At 46.4% G+C, this 14,326-nt stretch overlaps 2 protein-coding genes across 6 annotated transcripts in view; one reads left to right on the top strand and one right to left on the bottom strand.

Annotated features, from left to right (window-relative positions):
* Window positions 1–8,097, top strand: part of COL4A5 (collagen type IV alpha 5 chain) — a 92,174-nt gene extending 84,077 nt beyond the window's left edge. For all 5 annotated transcript variants that reach the window (XM_037407930.1, XM_037407927.1, XM_037407929.1 and 2 more), the window contains one exon: window positions 1,163–8,097. In XM_037407930.1, the coding sequence (XP_037263827.1) occupies window positions 1,163–1,244 (82 nt within the window). In that variant the 3' untranslated portion in view covers window positions 1,245–8,097. The remainder of the gene's footprint in view (window positions 1–1,162) is intronic.
* IRS4 (insulin receptor substrate 4) overlaps window positions 7,152–14,326 on the bottom strand; it is a 23,438-nt gene continuing 16,263 nt past the window's right edge. Inside the window, exon 2 of the mRNA XM_037407931.1 lies at window positions 7,152–9,629. Within this exon, the coding sequence (XP_037263828.1) occupies window positions 9,625–9,629 (5 nt within the window). The 3' untranslated portion in view covers window positions 7,152–9,624. The remainder of the gene's footprint in view (window positions 9,630–14,326) is intronic.

The following is a 14,326-nucleotide window of genomic DNA, read 5'->3' as shown; positions in this document are numbered from 1 at the left end:
TGTGGCAGTTCTTATTCACATTTAGTATTACCTTCTCTGAAAGCAGTCCTATTGTAGTTACTGTATTTGGAGCCTAAACTGCCCATTTTGATGGGTTTTTTTCTTCTTACCAGGCTTTTCAATAGACTCAAATATTTGAAAAGGTAGTTCACACACATCCAAGGGACAGGTATGAAGGACAAGATCCATTCTACTTAAACCTTTTAAGGCAGATGGTCATACAACCTGTTTTTTAAAGGAGGGAGGTTTCACAGCCTCTATGGCAAGCATTTTTTCCAGCACTCTGCAGAATTAGGATGACGTTTGGGCTGCAAGGAAGCCAAGGGACGTTCTGCACTCAGCATTTCAGCTGGAGTCTCAGCTCCTCGAACTTCTTCCCTTTCAATCTGAGTAGCAAAATCCATTTTTTTCTTTGAAAAATCATCTCCTTTCATAGAACAAATTGCTACTATCCTGTTTGTCTACTGATAAAAACCTCATAAATACTCCTGCTGCCGCCTAACTGAAAAACGTGGCTTTGTGGCACAGGGCTGGAATGCACGCTGTGCTACACAGCAGTATCGGCCCCGGAGCTGGTTTTGTCTAACACCTACAACCACGATACTTCAATGTGCATTAAACAGTCATCGCTAAGTTTTCAGGGTCATTGGTTAGCGGTAATAGACTGGTGAAAACTGCCTACTAATAACTGCCGTGCACCTTTGAGCGTTCTACCTGCTATTTGCTCTCTCCCATAAACACAACTTTCGGTTTTATTCTATTTTTTTAAAAGAAACTTTTAAGAATTGGACTTACTCTGTGTACACATAGAGTTAAAGTTCCCTTCAACTGAGAAGCCCAAAGGCTACCTGCAAAGACCTCAGAAACAGTGTCTCAAAAGCACAAACTTCACCTTCCAGGCGGGTTGGTATTTGTGCTACGTCACGTGCTCGCCCGAGCAGTCCAATAGCCTGTCTTGTGTATACTGAGACACTGGCCAAACCCGAGCATCTGCCTGTCACTCGGTGCTGAGGACGCAGGGAAAGATCACTCTTAAAGAAAACTAATTCCCCGCTTATGTATTTGTGTTACCTGAAACGGTGAATTAAGTAGAAGTTTAAAGGAAGAGTTCTGTAAACAAAGAAAAATCTAACCTGACCTTACCTTTGTGTCTGTCACCCAGTAAACCTCAGTCAGAGACACTGAAAGCTGGAGACTTGAGGACGCGTATTAGTCGTTGTCAAGTTTGCATGAAGAAGACGTAACGTCTTGGAGAATGTTTTATAAAACAGTTGAAAATTCCTAAGATGCACTGTCTTCCAGCTGCAACAATGGTGCTACTGTGCAGAAAGAAAAGAAAAACCACATCCAAACTGTTTTAACCATGCAAATTCCAGGGTACCTCACTCGTGTGCCAAACTAAGGGTTGTTCGGTACATATTTGACAACAGGACTAAGATGAAAGGATTGACCTCTTGGAAACAGAAAAGAACACCTGAGGTTCACAAAGGATCAGAAGATGAAATTTTTCATTTCTCTCCCTGTACCAAAATGGCACCTTTTTGAATCAACCAAGAGAATAAAGAAAAACATGACGCACTGAGTATGTTTAAAATAACAAGACTGCAGTTTTGAAAAACATTTTTCATGGTGCTACTAACCCTACTGTATCCCAGGTTTTTAATATGAAATTTTAAGCTTATTTCTCTTTGTAAGTAATGAAATGTGTATATTGTGTAAACACCTTTTTAGTTTAAACTTCCAGTTAGAAACAAACCAGACTGATATAAAAATTCTTATGTCTAAAATTGAAAGATACGGCCGTATTTTATTATGAAACTTGTGGTACAGAGAGAATTTACCCCTCTCACGCCAATTTACTCATTTAATATTTCATTTCCTTCCTCAGTTGCCAACCCGATATATTGGGGGAATGCACAATTATTCTGAAGTCATTTTGATCAGGGTTTTAAATGTTGTACACCATGCTATCAGTGGTTTTATTTGTGCTTAGAAATCCCAATCCATTTGAAAAGGGGTTTTTTGTATCTTGTGAAAATATGTGAAATTATTAGCCATATTCTATATCCTTCTTTTCTGAATAAAAGTCACGTTCACATTTTAGTAATCGGTTTGGTTTAAGAAAACCTCTTCCTTGGGAATATCCAGTTACCAAAGCATTTAAGATTATGCTCACCTGAAACCTCTACTAGTGTCATGCATTTTATCCAAAATAGTGTACACGCTAAGAAACCTTCCGAAAAACATAAAGTATAAGCTGGTGGAAGCTTTCATATTTACAAATTAAATACTTTAATCTTATGTGAATTTATACACATCCACAATGCATTTACAGTATGCAGCAACTGTTGTGTACGTATGGTTCACATAAGGCCTTGAAAGATGGTGCACGCGGTCTTTCCGACGTCGTTTTGTAAGACTCCTACCGGGTATGTCCTAGAGCGTCACTCCTGGTGCAATAGCTGAGAAGTGATCACTTTCTGTACGCGGGGCTGTTCGGCTCCCGCCGTCAGTGCTGTTCCACCCGCCTCCTGTGCAAGCAGAGCTCCCTGACAGGGCAAGAGGATTTGTCAAGTGACGAGACTTTAATATTTTTGTTGTATCAACTACCAGTACAACTTAACTTGTGAATTAACATACTGCTTTATACAGGTGAAGTGTATTTGTTTATCAACTACTGTTAAGTAATTTATCTGCTAATGGCTATTCATTATTACCTTGCAGTTATCGTTGTAAACACGGAGCATCAGAAATCTCCTTGGTTTATGCACATTTGACAAAAGACATAGGACTGGTGACCGACCAGGTGGCAGCGACTTATACAGTGAGATCGGTGCTGATTTCAAAAGCTTTCAACTGAGTATGAAACTGAAGTTCTTTAGTTTTAAAAGTGCAAAACATTAATAGCTTTGTCTTTATTTCAATTAGCTGCAGTTATCCATGTTGGTAGAGAGTGGGCAATTCAGCAACGTGCATCCTTCACCTCATTTCATTTTGGTTTGCCGATGCATACAGAAATAAACTGAACCTGCTGCTACCTCCAAGTCAAGAACTTGTTACCAAAGCTGGAATGCAATAGCAAGGCTCCTCTGGTAAACACAAGCCCGTATCCTAGTGCTGGCTCCTCGGAAGCCTAAAATGAACACGTCAGCCTATCCCCAGCCCCCAAAAGCAGAAGGACGGGTGCTAAGGTCAAGGAGCTCCCACGGGAAAGGGCTCTCCCAGCCCCCCCCTCCCACCACCCCCGTCTTGCACTCACCACCACGAGGTGTTCGCACTCGGGGAGACACAGGGAAGGGCAGAGCAGGTTTGTTCTCGTAGCATGCGCCCAGTGCTTCTGTCTAAGGTTCGGGCAGCGCATAAAGCAAAGCCCAGTGAACTGGGAGGACAGGAGCTGCCGGTCCAGGCTAATGGGCATAGCGCCCGGAACAGCTGCTCTTGGGGCAGCTTTAGGTGCCAAATCCACACGATAACCACAGAAAGTGGAAGTGGGCCAAGTAAGTCGCGACACTTCTGCCCGACACTGTCTCTGTTCTGTTCCGGCAGCTCTCGCCCTGGCCTGGAGCGGTCCTGAGCCTTAACCAGCCTCAGGCTGAGATGTCCGAACGGGCTGGGTTTTACTGAGAGAAAAATGGTCTAGAGGGGAAGGAGCCTCTCTTGCCCGAGACGTGCAGCAGAGATTCAGGCGATGGTTTAATTCCCATCATACATCCCGTGCCTTAGAGCAGGTAAATCACTTGGCTGGTGTTGGAGCAGAGTTACTGTCTGTAACAGCGCGTGGTTGTGCTTTTCTCCTCCTTCTTGACTGCTTAGACTGTAAGCTCTTTGGGGCAGAGACATTGAGGGGGCTCAAATCTCAAATGTTGGTTGGGGCCTCTAGGTGCTATCCATCAGTATATAAATATTAAACTACAGGTAAAAGCTTGTGTTTGCAGATTTATTATTTAAAAAAGTAGAAAACTGTTTGGAACATTAGAACCTTAAAAGTCTTTGGTGTAACGGAACCCCGGTCTGGCTCAGAACCCGCTTCGGCGACAGTGAAGGCACCTTTGCCTCACGTCTGATTTGGTTTTAACTAAAAATTTTACTCTCTTATCTAATCCTGTAAAGTTTGTCTGGTTTAGTTAGTCTTGACCAGGAACCTGGAAGATTATTCCAAGTTGCCTGGGGACGAGTTTCACGCTCCGGCCACTCGAGGGCGCCACACAGCTTGGAATGAAGCTGGGACGCGCAGCGGGGACCAAAACACACAGCTTGGGGGGGGCGGGGAGCGCGTTACCTGTCTCTGCTCCCTGCCCAGTTCTTGTTCTCGAAAGCTCGCTGCAGGCGGGGTACTGGCAGCTGCAACTGGGCTGATGAGTGGAAAAAAAAATATGCAACTTTGTAAAGGCATCCTGGTTTGTGAGCCCTAAGCCAGCAACCTTACGCTGAACTTGGAGTTAGAGCCTTCTAGCATGTAAGAACGAAGTTCTGCTTCAGACAGTATTTCAGTATCTCCCTTCCCCCCAGTAAGCCCTACTATAATCCTTGACCAAAAGGAAAAAGCTTCCTTCGACCTTAAATTCATTTATAAGGTGGGATCGGAACTTGTGGAACAGTTCTGCAGCCAGAAGGGCCCCCTGCGTGGCGGAGCGGGTGCGGGGCAGCGCGGCTGCAGTTCCGTACCAGGGACAAGGCCACGCATGACCCTGGTGCTTCAGAAGCTCCTAAGCCCGCAGCATCCATCCTTGTCTAACACTCCATCCCCTCTGGAGCGAGGATTTCTCCCATCAAAGGGCAGAGAAGGGAGCACCTGTTTTGGGGAGCAGGTTTAGAACTTCAAAGAGTGACATATTGATCTTGCAAGCAACAAATGCCCAAGGTCTAAAATCTGATCTTCTGCAATGACTTTCCGTACACTTCAGTGTCTCGCTAAAGCATTTTGCAGTCAGAACGTGGCTGGAACCGTACGAAGTGCCAGCCCAGGGCCAGCACTGAGGGCAGCTCATGGTGCCAGCTTGGGGGCTACACCGCTGCCAGCAGCGTTACGTGTTCTTAACAGGTCCTTCCTGCCCGGAAAAGTCAGGCTGTAGGCCGCCCTGTGCTGTTGCTAGACACATCACACCTCTGCTGCTACGGCTACTGCCACTAGAACAATTCAGTCTTCCCAGGGTACTTTATCGACATAAAGCAGGGCACTCACCAGCGGAAGGCAGGAGCGGCGGTGAGCTCAGGGGAGCTGTAACAGCGGTCTACATTTTCGATGTAGGGTAAGTATCTAGAACGATTCGCTTTTGGACGGAAGATTATTAACCCGACCGCTGTGCAGCAGGCAGGTGACCGCTGCCCAAGAACAGCCTCAGCCGGCAGCGAGGTGAAGAGTAACTGGTTAGTAAAGCAGGCAGACGGCTGCACCAAAGGTACTCGTGACAGCCCTGGGTGCAGCGCAGGGCAGTGGCAGAGGGTGCTGTGCCAACCAGCTCCGGCGCCCCCCGAGCCAGAGATTCCTGACAGCCGCTCCCCCGCAACCCTAATGCTGCTTCCCAAAGTTCTAAATAAACTCAATAACTTGGCCGAAAACAAAAGAAATGAGGCGGGGTGCGTTTCCTTACAGAAGGGGCGCGGGTGGACCCTCACCTCCCAGGGATGTATAGTCCCGCTCCCAACCCTCCATGGAAAAATGAGGAAACGTCTTTGTATCTGAGGGGACACGACTGCTGTAGCCAAGAGGATGCAGGGATGGGGCCGAACACAATACAAGCTGCTCTGCTACCTGGGGACCCCACGAAGGGCCCCCTCCCCCACCACCAGCCCCTCCTGCCCAGTGACCCGACTGTTCCCAGCACCGCATCGCTTGGCCAGGCGCAAGGGCCAGCACAATGGGACAACGTATTTCAAAACCAAGACTTCCAACACGTATCCTAGTGGCTGTCTTCAAATTCCGGTAAGAAATCTACCTTGCCTCCTGGTTTTAATTGCAGGCTTTGCTTTCACCATGCACCGGAGTTCTGTCAAGGATTCACCCAAAGGGGTTTGAAGGATTAGTGCAAAATGATGTCCTCCACCCCCCAAAAAAACCCCTCAAGCAGTCAGCCCGTTTCAGATCCGAGACATTCAGCCAAAGGTCTCTTAAAGCCGTTACTGTGAGACTGTCACAACAGGCTTGACACTGTTCGGATAATTTTTGCTGTTTGTTTCCTGCCGGTGGGGCTGTTCCTGCCACGCAAGAGCAGCACTGTCCCCTTTTGCTCCCCAATACAGGCTACACGCTACGACGCGGCGCCCTGAGCAAGGGGCTGCTTTATTTGAGGAAAACCCTGTTCTTCCAGCACGCTGGACTTTCACAGGGAGTTCTTCCACCGCACTGCTCTGAGGAACAGGGTAAGAATTACAATTAAAGCAAAGGCTAATCCAAGGCATTTCCCAGTAAGCACCCACACTGACACAGATCATCTACGCTCACACCTATAGATAAAAACCTCTCGACAGAATCACTGGCGCAGCCTTCCCGTCAGTGAGGACCCTGACTGGGCACTCCACGTTTTGCTGGTATTTGCCAATGGAACTACCGTTGGTTTTACAAGTGGGAGCATCACCTGAAATAACGTGGTATCTATACAGCTTTTGGTTTTACACACCGAGACCTTATTTAACACATAGTGAACCAAAGCCTTACTACAAAACTTACAACAGCAAGCTGTACGTGTTCCCTTCTACCCTCAGCTCTACAGACAGGAACCTATTTGATCCTACACTGCTAAAAATTCCTCCCAGGACTAGTACTTCTTGATCACAAAACTCCCATACCCAGTCACAGTTACAAACACAACATCGCTACCGCCTTTTCTGCACTTCAAGCAGAAAAAGCAAGTACCAGGCACTGATTGTTTGGGTTTCCATTCAGAAATCCAGTTGTTTACCAGCACTATGAGTCTATGACAAAGAAAACTCCTGGGTGTTTTGCTGTGTGTTACCTTTCACACTAAGCGGCAGAGAAAATTGGACAGGCTGGGAATCGCTCCCCCAAAAGACGCCAAAAGCTTCTCCAAACCTTCAGGGACAGAGGGTGACAAAACCACTTGAAGCAGCAAGCAGCCGCGGCGGGAGGAAACGCGCTTCTGACAGACAAAAAACCCAAAAGTTTGTTTAAAAATAAAACCCAGACGCAGAGCTACATGAACACGTATTTACTGCAAGTAGCTCTATGGAAAGCCAAGTCAGATAAATATAAACACTATACAGAGCTTCAAGCCAGTCTCCCAAAACCGCAAACGCGATGTGTTTTACAAAGAAAACAACAGAACAATATTTACAATGGAAGACAAAGCCAGATCAATCAGCTCAACTTTAAAACAGATCTGTGAAGCAGAAATAGCAAATATAATGAACAGTTTCAACCATATATGTTTTAGTTTGTACAGACAATAACTGTCCAATATCAAATTAAATTTACAGGACAAACATTGTTCTATCATTGGTATTTTTGTACTATACAGCAGCATAAACGGGTAGCTGGAAGGTAGTATATATAGTGATATGTTTTACATCATCTGAAAATGTTCTTCCAGCACAATACTGAATAAATTAGTTGCTGTAAACTAAGAGATTCAAAAAGATTGCATATTTATTATGCCGTACCTATTAGTATTTGTACCACTATACTTGAGGTTACCCATTTACTTATTTATTCAGCATTTATTAAATCAGTGCTGTATATTGTACAATGGCAGCCTCAGGGATCTAATATGAAATATGTAACAAATTTCTTCAAAACAACCTTTTCCTTTCACATTAAATGTTTAGAACTATCTTCATCCAAATTTTGATTTCTTAGAAAAGATGTAAAGCTTTATAAAAAGCTGTCTACGTATTGCATTATTAATTTATGAGACCAAACAAAAGCTATACGGCGAGACAGTATCGTGGTCTGTAAGAGTGGTCGTATTTTCAATTTGTGTACGTTTAGCAGCAACGAGTAACTGTACCAACTTGAACTTCTCCTCCAGAATCAAAAACAGGTCTGTGCTTTTAAACCCCGTAGCAACAGTTTTTCCTGTCACTAGACACTGAGTAAACTGATTGGTACCATGTTTCCAGGAAAAAAAAAAAAAAAAAAAAGAAAAAAAAAAGTCTTCATATTTTAGTGACATGTACATTTTAATACTACTTAAAAATAGATTTGGGTACACATCACTGAACAATCCGAGTTGACAGTGTCTAATTTGTTATACAAACTGTACTAGCAATTTAAAGGTTGTATGTTAGAGGTGAGGCAGCCTGACAAATCAGTTGTACAATATACAATGTAGAGGATTACCAGCTGTGTGGTGCAGTACAGCATGAGGATTTGTGTACCACTTCTAAACCCTTGACCAATCGTCAGTGCCTTTTATTATACATCGCATGTACCAACGACTAGTGTCGTGCTCTTTGAAGTTCATAGCAGTGTTAAAAACCTAAACTCATTTCAACCAAAAAAAATAATAATAATCCAGTACAAGAGTGAAGCACTTAAATGGTAGAAAAATCAGGGCTTATTTTTAAAATGTCAAATAGTCATTGTTCACATTTCTGTAAGTGGGATAAAGACAATTGATGAGCCAACATTTTACTTTTTTCCCCATTATGCCAGGAAGAAAGAACAAAAATAGCCCCAAATTAAGAACGGGACTTAGGTTGCCAGTAAGATCAATTAGGGTGGTTTCCCTTTAAAAAGCTACAGCTGACAAGTGTCACGCAGAAGTCACAGACACTGGATACGACTCTGCAGTTCTCCATTTGAATGCATGAACAAAAACCTCATTTTACACAATTTGTATTTATAAACAAGTATCTTGAGGGTAAGAACAAAAACAATCTACAAGACAACCAGCCCATTAATCCTACTTTGTACATACCAAAATTCTGAGCGGAAAAAAATAATTCAGTTTAAGCTCTGACAGACATTTGATTTAAAATACTCTAGCCTATGATCAAGAAATACCTCTTGTACCATAAAAGCAAAACCTTTTAAAAAAAAATTAGGAAAAAAAGGCAGAAGAGGTCTCTTCTCCCCAGACCCGTTGAGTCCCACGGGTTCACCCCTCAAGCTAACGTGCACCTCTCTCTCCCTCCCTCCTTCCACCCCGCCACCCGACAGAAATCCTGAACTGCCAAAATATTCCTAAACAATATGTGTTTTAAGCTAACCACTTGTTAATGTACCAGAGAAGCAAAACCCATGTTAAACAGACAATCAGAAACCAGCTTTGACTTCTCAGAATATAAATTAAAAAAAAAAAATAAAATATATTAACGGGAGAGGCAGGAGGGAGAAAGGGGCATACAGGGATCTCCTATTAGCATTCACACTGCCTCCCAAATAGATAGGACATGAAAGACCAAATTCCATCACCAAAGCACAGCTATGAAAAAAAAAAAATCTCAATTCAAATTAATTCGACTGTAGAGAGCTGATGTCTATGGAAAAAAAAAAAAACAACAAAAAACCCAAACAATTAAAAGGATGTGTGTCTATGTCCGTGCTGGTGGAAAAATGAAAGTAGCCGGCTGGAGCTGAGCTTTGCTTCCAAAAGCACCACACAGTTTCTGGAGTTACCAGCAGAAAAGTCTTCTCTTCCAACAATGGTTTCCATGGCAATGCAGTCAGTCTGGAAGGGAAGGGGAAAAAAAAGTCAGTGACATTTTAAATGCGAGTTATACTGGAAAAAAAATACGTGTTTTCCAGAGAGATGGAGCTTATCCATCGCAGGAGCGACAGCTGCTGACCGGAGGGCACGGGCCCCGCCAGGGCACCCTGGCCCATGAGGAAGAGCCAGGGAGGCTGGAGCGAGGCCGAAGGGCCACCACAGGCTGACACGTGGCCGCTGGACAGGAGCTGGGGCGGCCGCCAGCACCAGCACCACTGCCAGCGCCCGGTGGTGGGAAGGAGCCCAGCTCGCTGTCCGTACTCCGCTGGAGGAGACGGAGCCCCCCGAGGCGCCGGGCGATGCGCAGCACGGAGCCCATGGCTCAGCACAGGCTGGGCGCGGAGCAGTTCCGTTCACCCAGGTGTACCGAAGGCTGCGGCCAACGCTCCCGCTCACGGCAGGGATGGAACCGCAACAAACGCGCCCGCAACTCCCGTGCCCAACAAGGAGTGGCAAGTCACGACAGCCGCGTGCCCAGTCCTCAACGTTTCAGGAAAAAAACATGATTCCTTCTAATAAGCACCACCTCGGAGGAGCTTTCCCTTTCCGAAGCAAGACTCACCAAAAGGCAACACGGCGCAGAAGCTGCCCCCGCACCACCAGCGGCCTCAGGCTGCCTGGAACAGGCAAGTACAAGGTGCTCGGAGAAACGGGCTGGGGGAATATCCTCTTGTGTTACAGGAGGACCCAGCCTGGCAGCAAGGCACGGATGGACATCCCGGAGAGGGTGAGCCCTGAGCAGCCAGCTCCGCAATTAACCACGCAGGTGCCAAGGTGAGCGACTCAAAAGGCTCCCGACACGGATAAAACTGGTCAAGGGGACACGGACACTCTCTGCAGCAGCATGAACATGAATCGAGGAGCACACAAAAAAATCACATTTTGGCTTGCTGCAGAACCCAACGCTCCCAGTAGAGCCAGCATGAGCACTGGTGTCAGCCGGAGGGGCACCACCAGCCCCATCACTGCGTCGTGCTGCCTCCCCATCCGGACGGGCTGTCCTCGCCCACCCGGGTGGTCCTCCCAGCCAGGACGGAGGGCACTGTCCCCTGCCAGTCAGGTGGCTTTGGTCACCTCCTCTTCAAGGTCTGAGGCACCTGTCTGCGGGACCTGCTTCCCGGCATTACAGGGAGAAGGAAGCAGCAGGCTGATCGCATAGAGAAACAACAGCCCCCTAAAGACACTGAGCCTTCAGAACACACCAGGTACAGAAACATCTGCTTCCACCCCTGGGAGGTGCTCGGCACAAGCCCTCACTGCCGCCAAGAAGAGCTGCAGGCTGGGGAACGCTTTGTTAGGAGCCCAGCACGGTGCTGGAACGAAAGAGGAGGCTTCAGAGCTTAATCCTGCCCTTCTGCGGGGTCACGAGGAAAGCTGTTACATCTCCTCGCTGAAGAAAGCGCAGGGCTTCACCGCCTCCACCGCAGGAATATGCTGAAGAAAATGCGACCATCTCAAGAACAGGCAAGCATTATGTATAATAATGCAAACCTGTATGTTTACTTACATAACCAATCCTAAAGTATGCACACGCAAACTCCACCCTGAGTTAAAGAAGTTCTGATTTCCATCCAGCTAAAAATACTGTCGCTTCAAAAGAAAAAAGCAAGAAGGCCGAAAGAGCAAAGCTCAGAAGAGCTGCACCGAGCAGCTGCCCCTGCCCTCGGCCAGGGCTGCCCACTGCTCCAGAGACAGGGCAGGACTGGGAGCGGTCAGAAGTAGAGGGGTCCTTCAGTTCCAGGGGAAACTCCCTTTTATCCCTGCACAACCCACACCAAGGTCTGGGTTGCTGGGTTTCATTTTTCAAATACATAGTGATTTTGAAAATCTAGTCACTAGGTTTTCCACAATTCAAGGAGCAGACAGCCAAAGTACACCCGCAACTCCAGGATCCCCATTTGTGTTGTAACGATCGCTACAAAAAGCTATTGCTCGTTCCACACCGAGCGTGGTGTGGTTAGCGATGGCTTTGTTTTCACAAAAGCTCAGTGAAGCTATTCTTTTTTAAATAGTTCTCCTCTTTAGAAAAATATTATTTTGTTGTAGGACCAAAGGATGAAAACACGCACCACAGCTCGCAATGAATCACACCTCAACGAAGCATCCAAGTCACACATTAAACCAGTTCAAGCTTCTATATTAAACTTATATTCAGTAAAAATTAACATTTACCAGCATCCCCCCACCCTTTCCTTGCTGCGGACCCATAAGCTTACATAAAAGGAACTTCAAAAACTGTCTCTGCTTTTGTCAGGACATTTTTCCTCCACGCCTAACACACACGGCACACCTGAAAGCTGCTTGACAAGTTATTCTAATCTCTCCAAGCACATCCCCAAAACATTCCAAAAAGCAAAGGCCCAGCTGTTTGAATCAGAAAATCCCATGTGGCAGAACTCAGGATTTATACATAAAACTTTTTACAAGCTTTCAGAAACTTATGCCAAATTACATTTAAGATACTTGGAAGGGAAGGGGAAGAGGAAGAGCTTAAGAGCAAAAAAAAAAACCCTGCTGAACTCCTAAGTTTGATTCTTTGAACAAGCCTAGCACAACTCAGAAGGCAGCGTTGTAACCAATTCCAAAGCAGGCTCAGCCCTCATCAGAGCCCAGATGAACACAGATTAATTTATAAGAAACCTGAAGAAAAAAACCCTCAAACTAAGCTTCACTACAATTTAAAAATTCCCTGGATGTCCTGGCTCAAATACTGAGTTTTACACCCACATAAAGGCAAGCTCAGGACCTCCCCGCAGCGTCTCCCCTTCCCGAAACTTTGTGTTTGTTAAACAAGATCCCATTAATTTGTCCCCCTCTCTCCCCTTCATCATAAGCTATACTTCAGCATGTTTCCTCTTCATTTTTAAGCTAAAACAGAATTGTGGGAACTGTAAATAAACATAAGGGAGTTTCACGTACACATTACCTACAAGCTGGTAACAGTCTCATAAAGCCTTGAGCCTTTCAGACATGGGGTTACGGGTTGTCACCACTTCTCTAATCCCTTTGTTAAGCTGAAAATTTCAATATTGCAGTTGGAGCAGTACAGCTGGCTGGTGCCCTGAGTCATCAGCTCTTTTTTTGGGATAAAAGCATCAAGCACTTATATATAGAGAGAGATACAGACCTAAATCGATATATATGTACGTATGTGAAGACATACATCAGTGTCAGATAGAAGAGGCAGAAAAGCAACTTGTGAAACTCGACCACCAAAAAAAAAAAAAGAAAAAGTAAGACAAGGCTGAGGTCTGTGAGATCCCTCCCACACAGTGCTTGCAGTCCCCACCACTCGTGAGGGTGGCACTCAGCGGTCCATTCCTCCCTACAGCAGGACCACAGCCAGCAAGGGCCACGGGTCACCCCCCCACCAACCTCCACGCTCAGAGAAATCCCATCAGGACCAGTGGACCCTGCGCCCAGGGGTGAGCAGGGTGTGCAGCACAGCGAGGGACAGTTTCCGCAGTCCAAGCCCATCATCTTGAGCCATGGAGCCATAGGAACTCCAGCTGATGTACCTTCCCCCAGCACATCCTCCCAGGGAGATGTGTGCTGAACCACCAGCCTAACTGCCTTTCACATTTTGGTGCCACAGCTGCCCACATGGAGCGAGCAGGAACCTTGGTGTCAACAGAGCACTAGAGACTGCCAAGACCCCCCTGCAGCGCTGCGTGCAGCTCTGGGCCCCAGCACAGATAGGACACGGACCTGTCGGAGGGAGGCCGGAGGGGCCATGAAGATGCTCAGAGGCTGGAGCAGCTCTGCTGTGCAGACAGGCTGGGAGAGTTGGGGTGGTTCAGCCTGGAGAGGAGAAGGCTCCAGGGAGACCCTGCACAGCCTGCCAGTGCCTGACGGGGGCTGCAGGAAAGCTGGAGGGAGCTTTCACAAGGGCATGTAGTGATAGGACAAGGGGCAACGGCTTTAAACTGAAAGAGGGGAGATTTAGATGAGCTATTAGGAAGAAATTCCTCACCGTGAGGGTGGTGAGACACCGGCCCAGGCTGCCCAGAGCAGCTGTGGGTGCCCCATCCCTGGCAGTGCCCAAGGCCAGGCTGGACGGGGCTCTGGGCAACCTGGTCCAGGGGAAGGTGTCCCTGCCTGTGGCAGGGGGTTGGAACTAGATGGGCTTTAAGGTCCTTTCCAACCCAAACCGGTCTGTGATTCTGTGAAGTCACATGCATTTATTTAGCAAAGTTGCAAGAGTGCTCATGCATTAAGGTCCTTGGTGGCTCTCGACTCCCACACCTGATCTTCTACCATTGTACTAGCCAGTAGGTGAAGGTAAACTAATGGAGAACATGAACTGCTCAAAGAAAACGAAAACAATACAGCTTCTGTGAAGCTGGGTGATCTTGTTACGTCAGTCTTCATAATGTAAGATTCATCAGCCAACAGTTTTCTGTGCTACTAGGACAAACACAATCGCTGATCAATAAAAACCAGATTAGCGTTTCATTACAGATAGCACAGAAACGTACCTGGCTCGACACTGACTGATCAGTAAAGGAAGCTGTCAGAGAAATGGATGAAACAAGTAAGGGAAACAAATTACGAGGTGCGAGCTAGCTGGGAAGAGAGGAACAAGCTCACTAAACAGCCCATCAGTCCCTTAGAGTTCCGAAAACAGAACTCAGTGGCCAGATCAGACATGGCAAGTT

The sequence above is a fragment of the Falco rusticolus genome, chromosome 14 (genome assembly GCF_015220075.1).
Source record: "Falco rusticolus isolate bFalRus1 chromosome 14, bFalRus1.pri, whole genome shotgun sequence".
Lineage (NCBI taxonomy): Eukaryota > Metazoa > Chordata > Aves > Falconiformes > Falconidae > Falco > Falco rusticolus.
The sequence above is the reverse complement of the archived record's forward strand: the minus strand, read 5'-3'. Positions and strand labels throughout refer to the sequence as shown.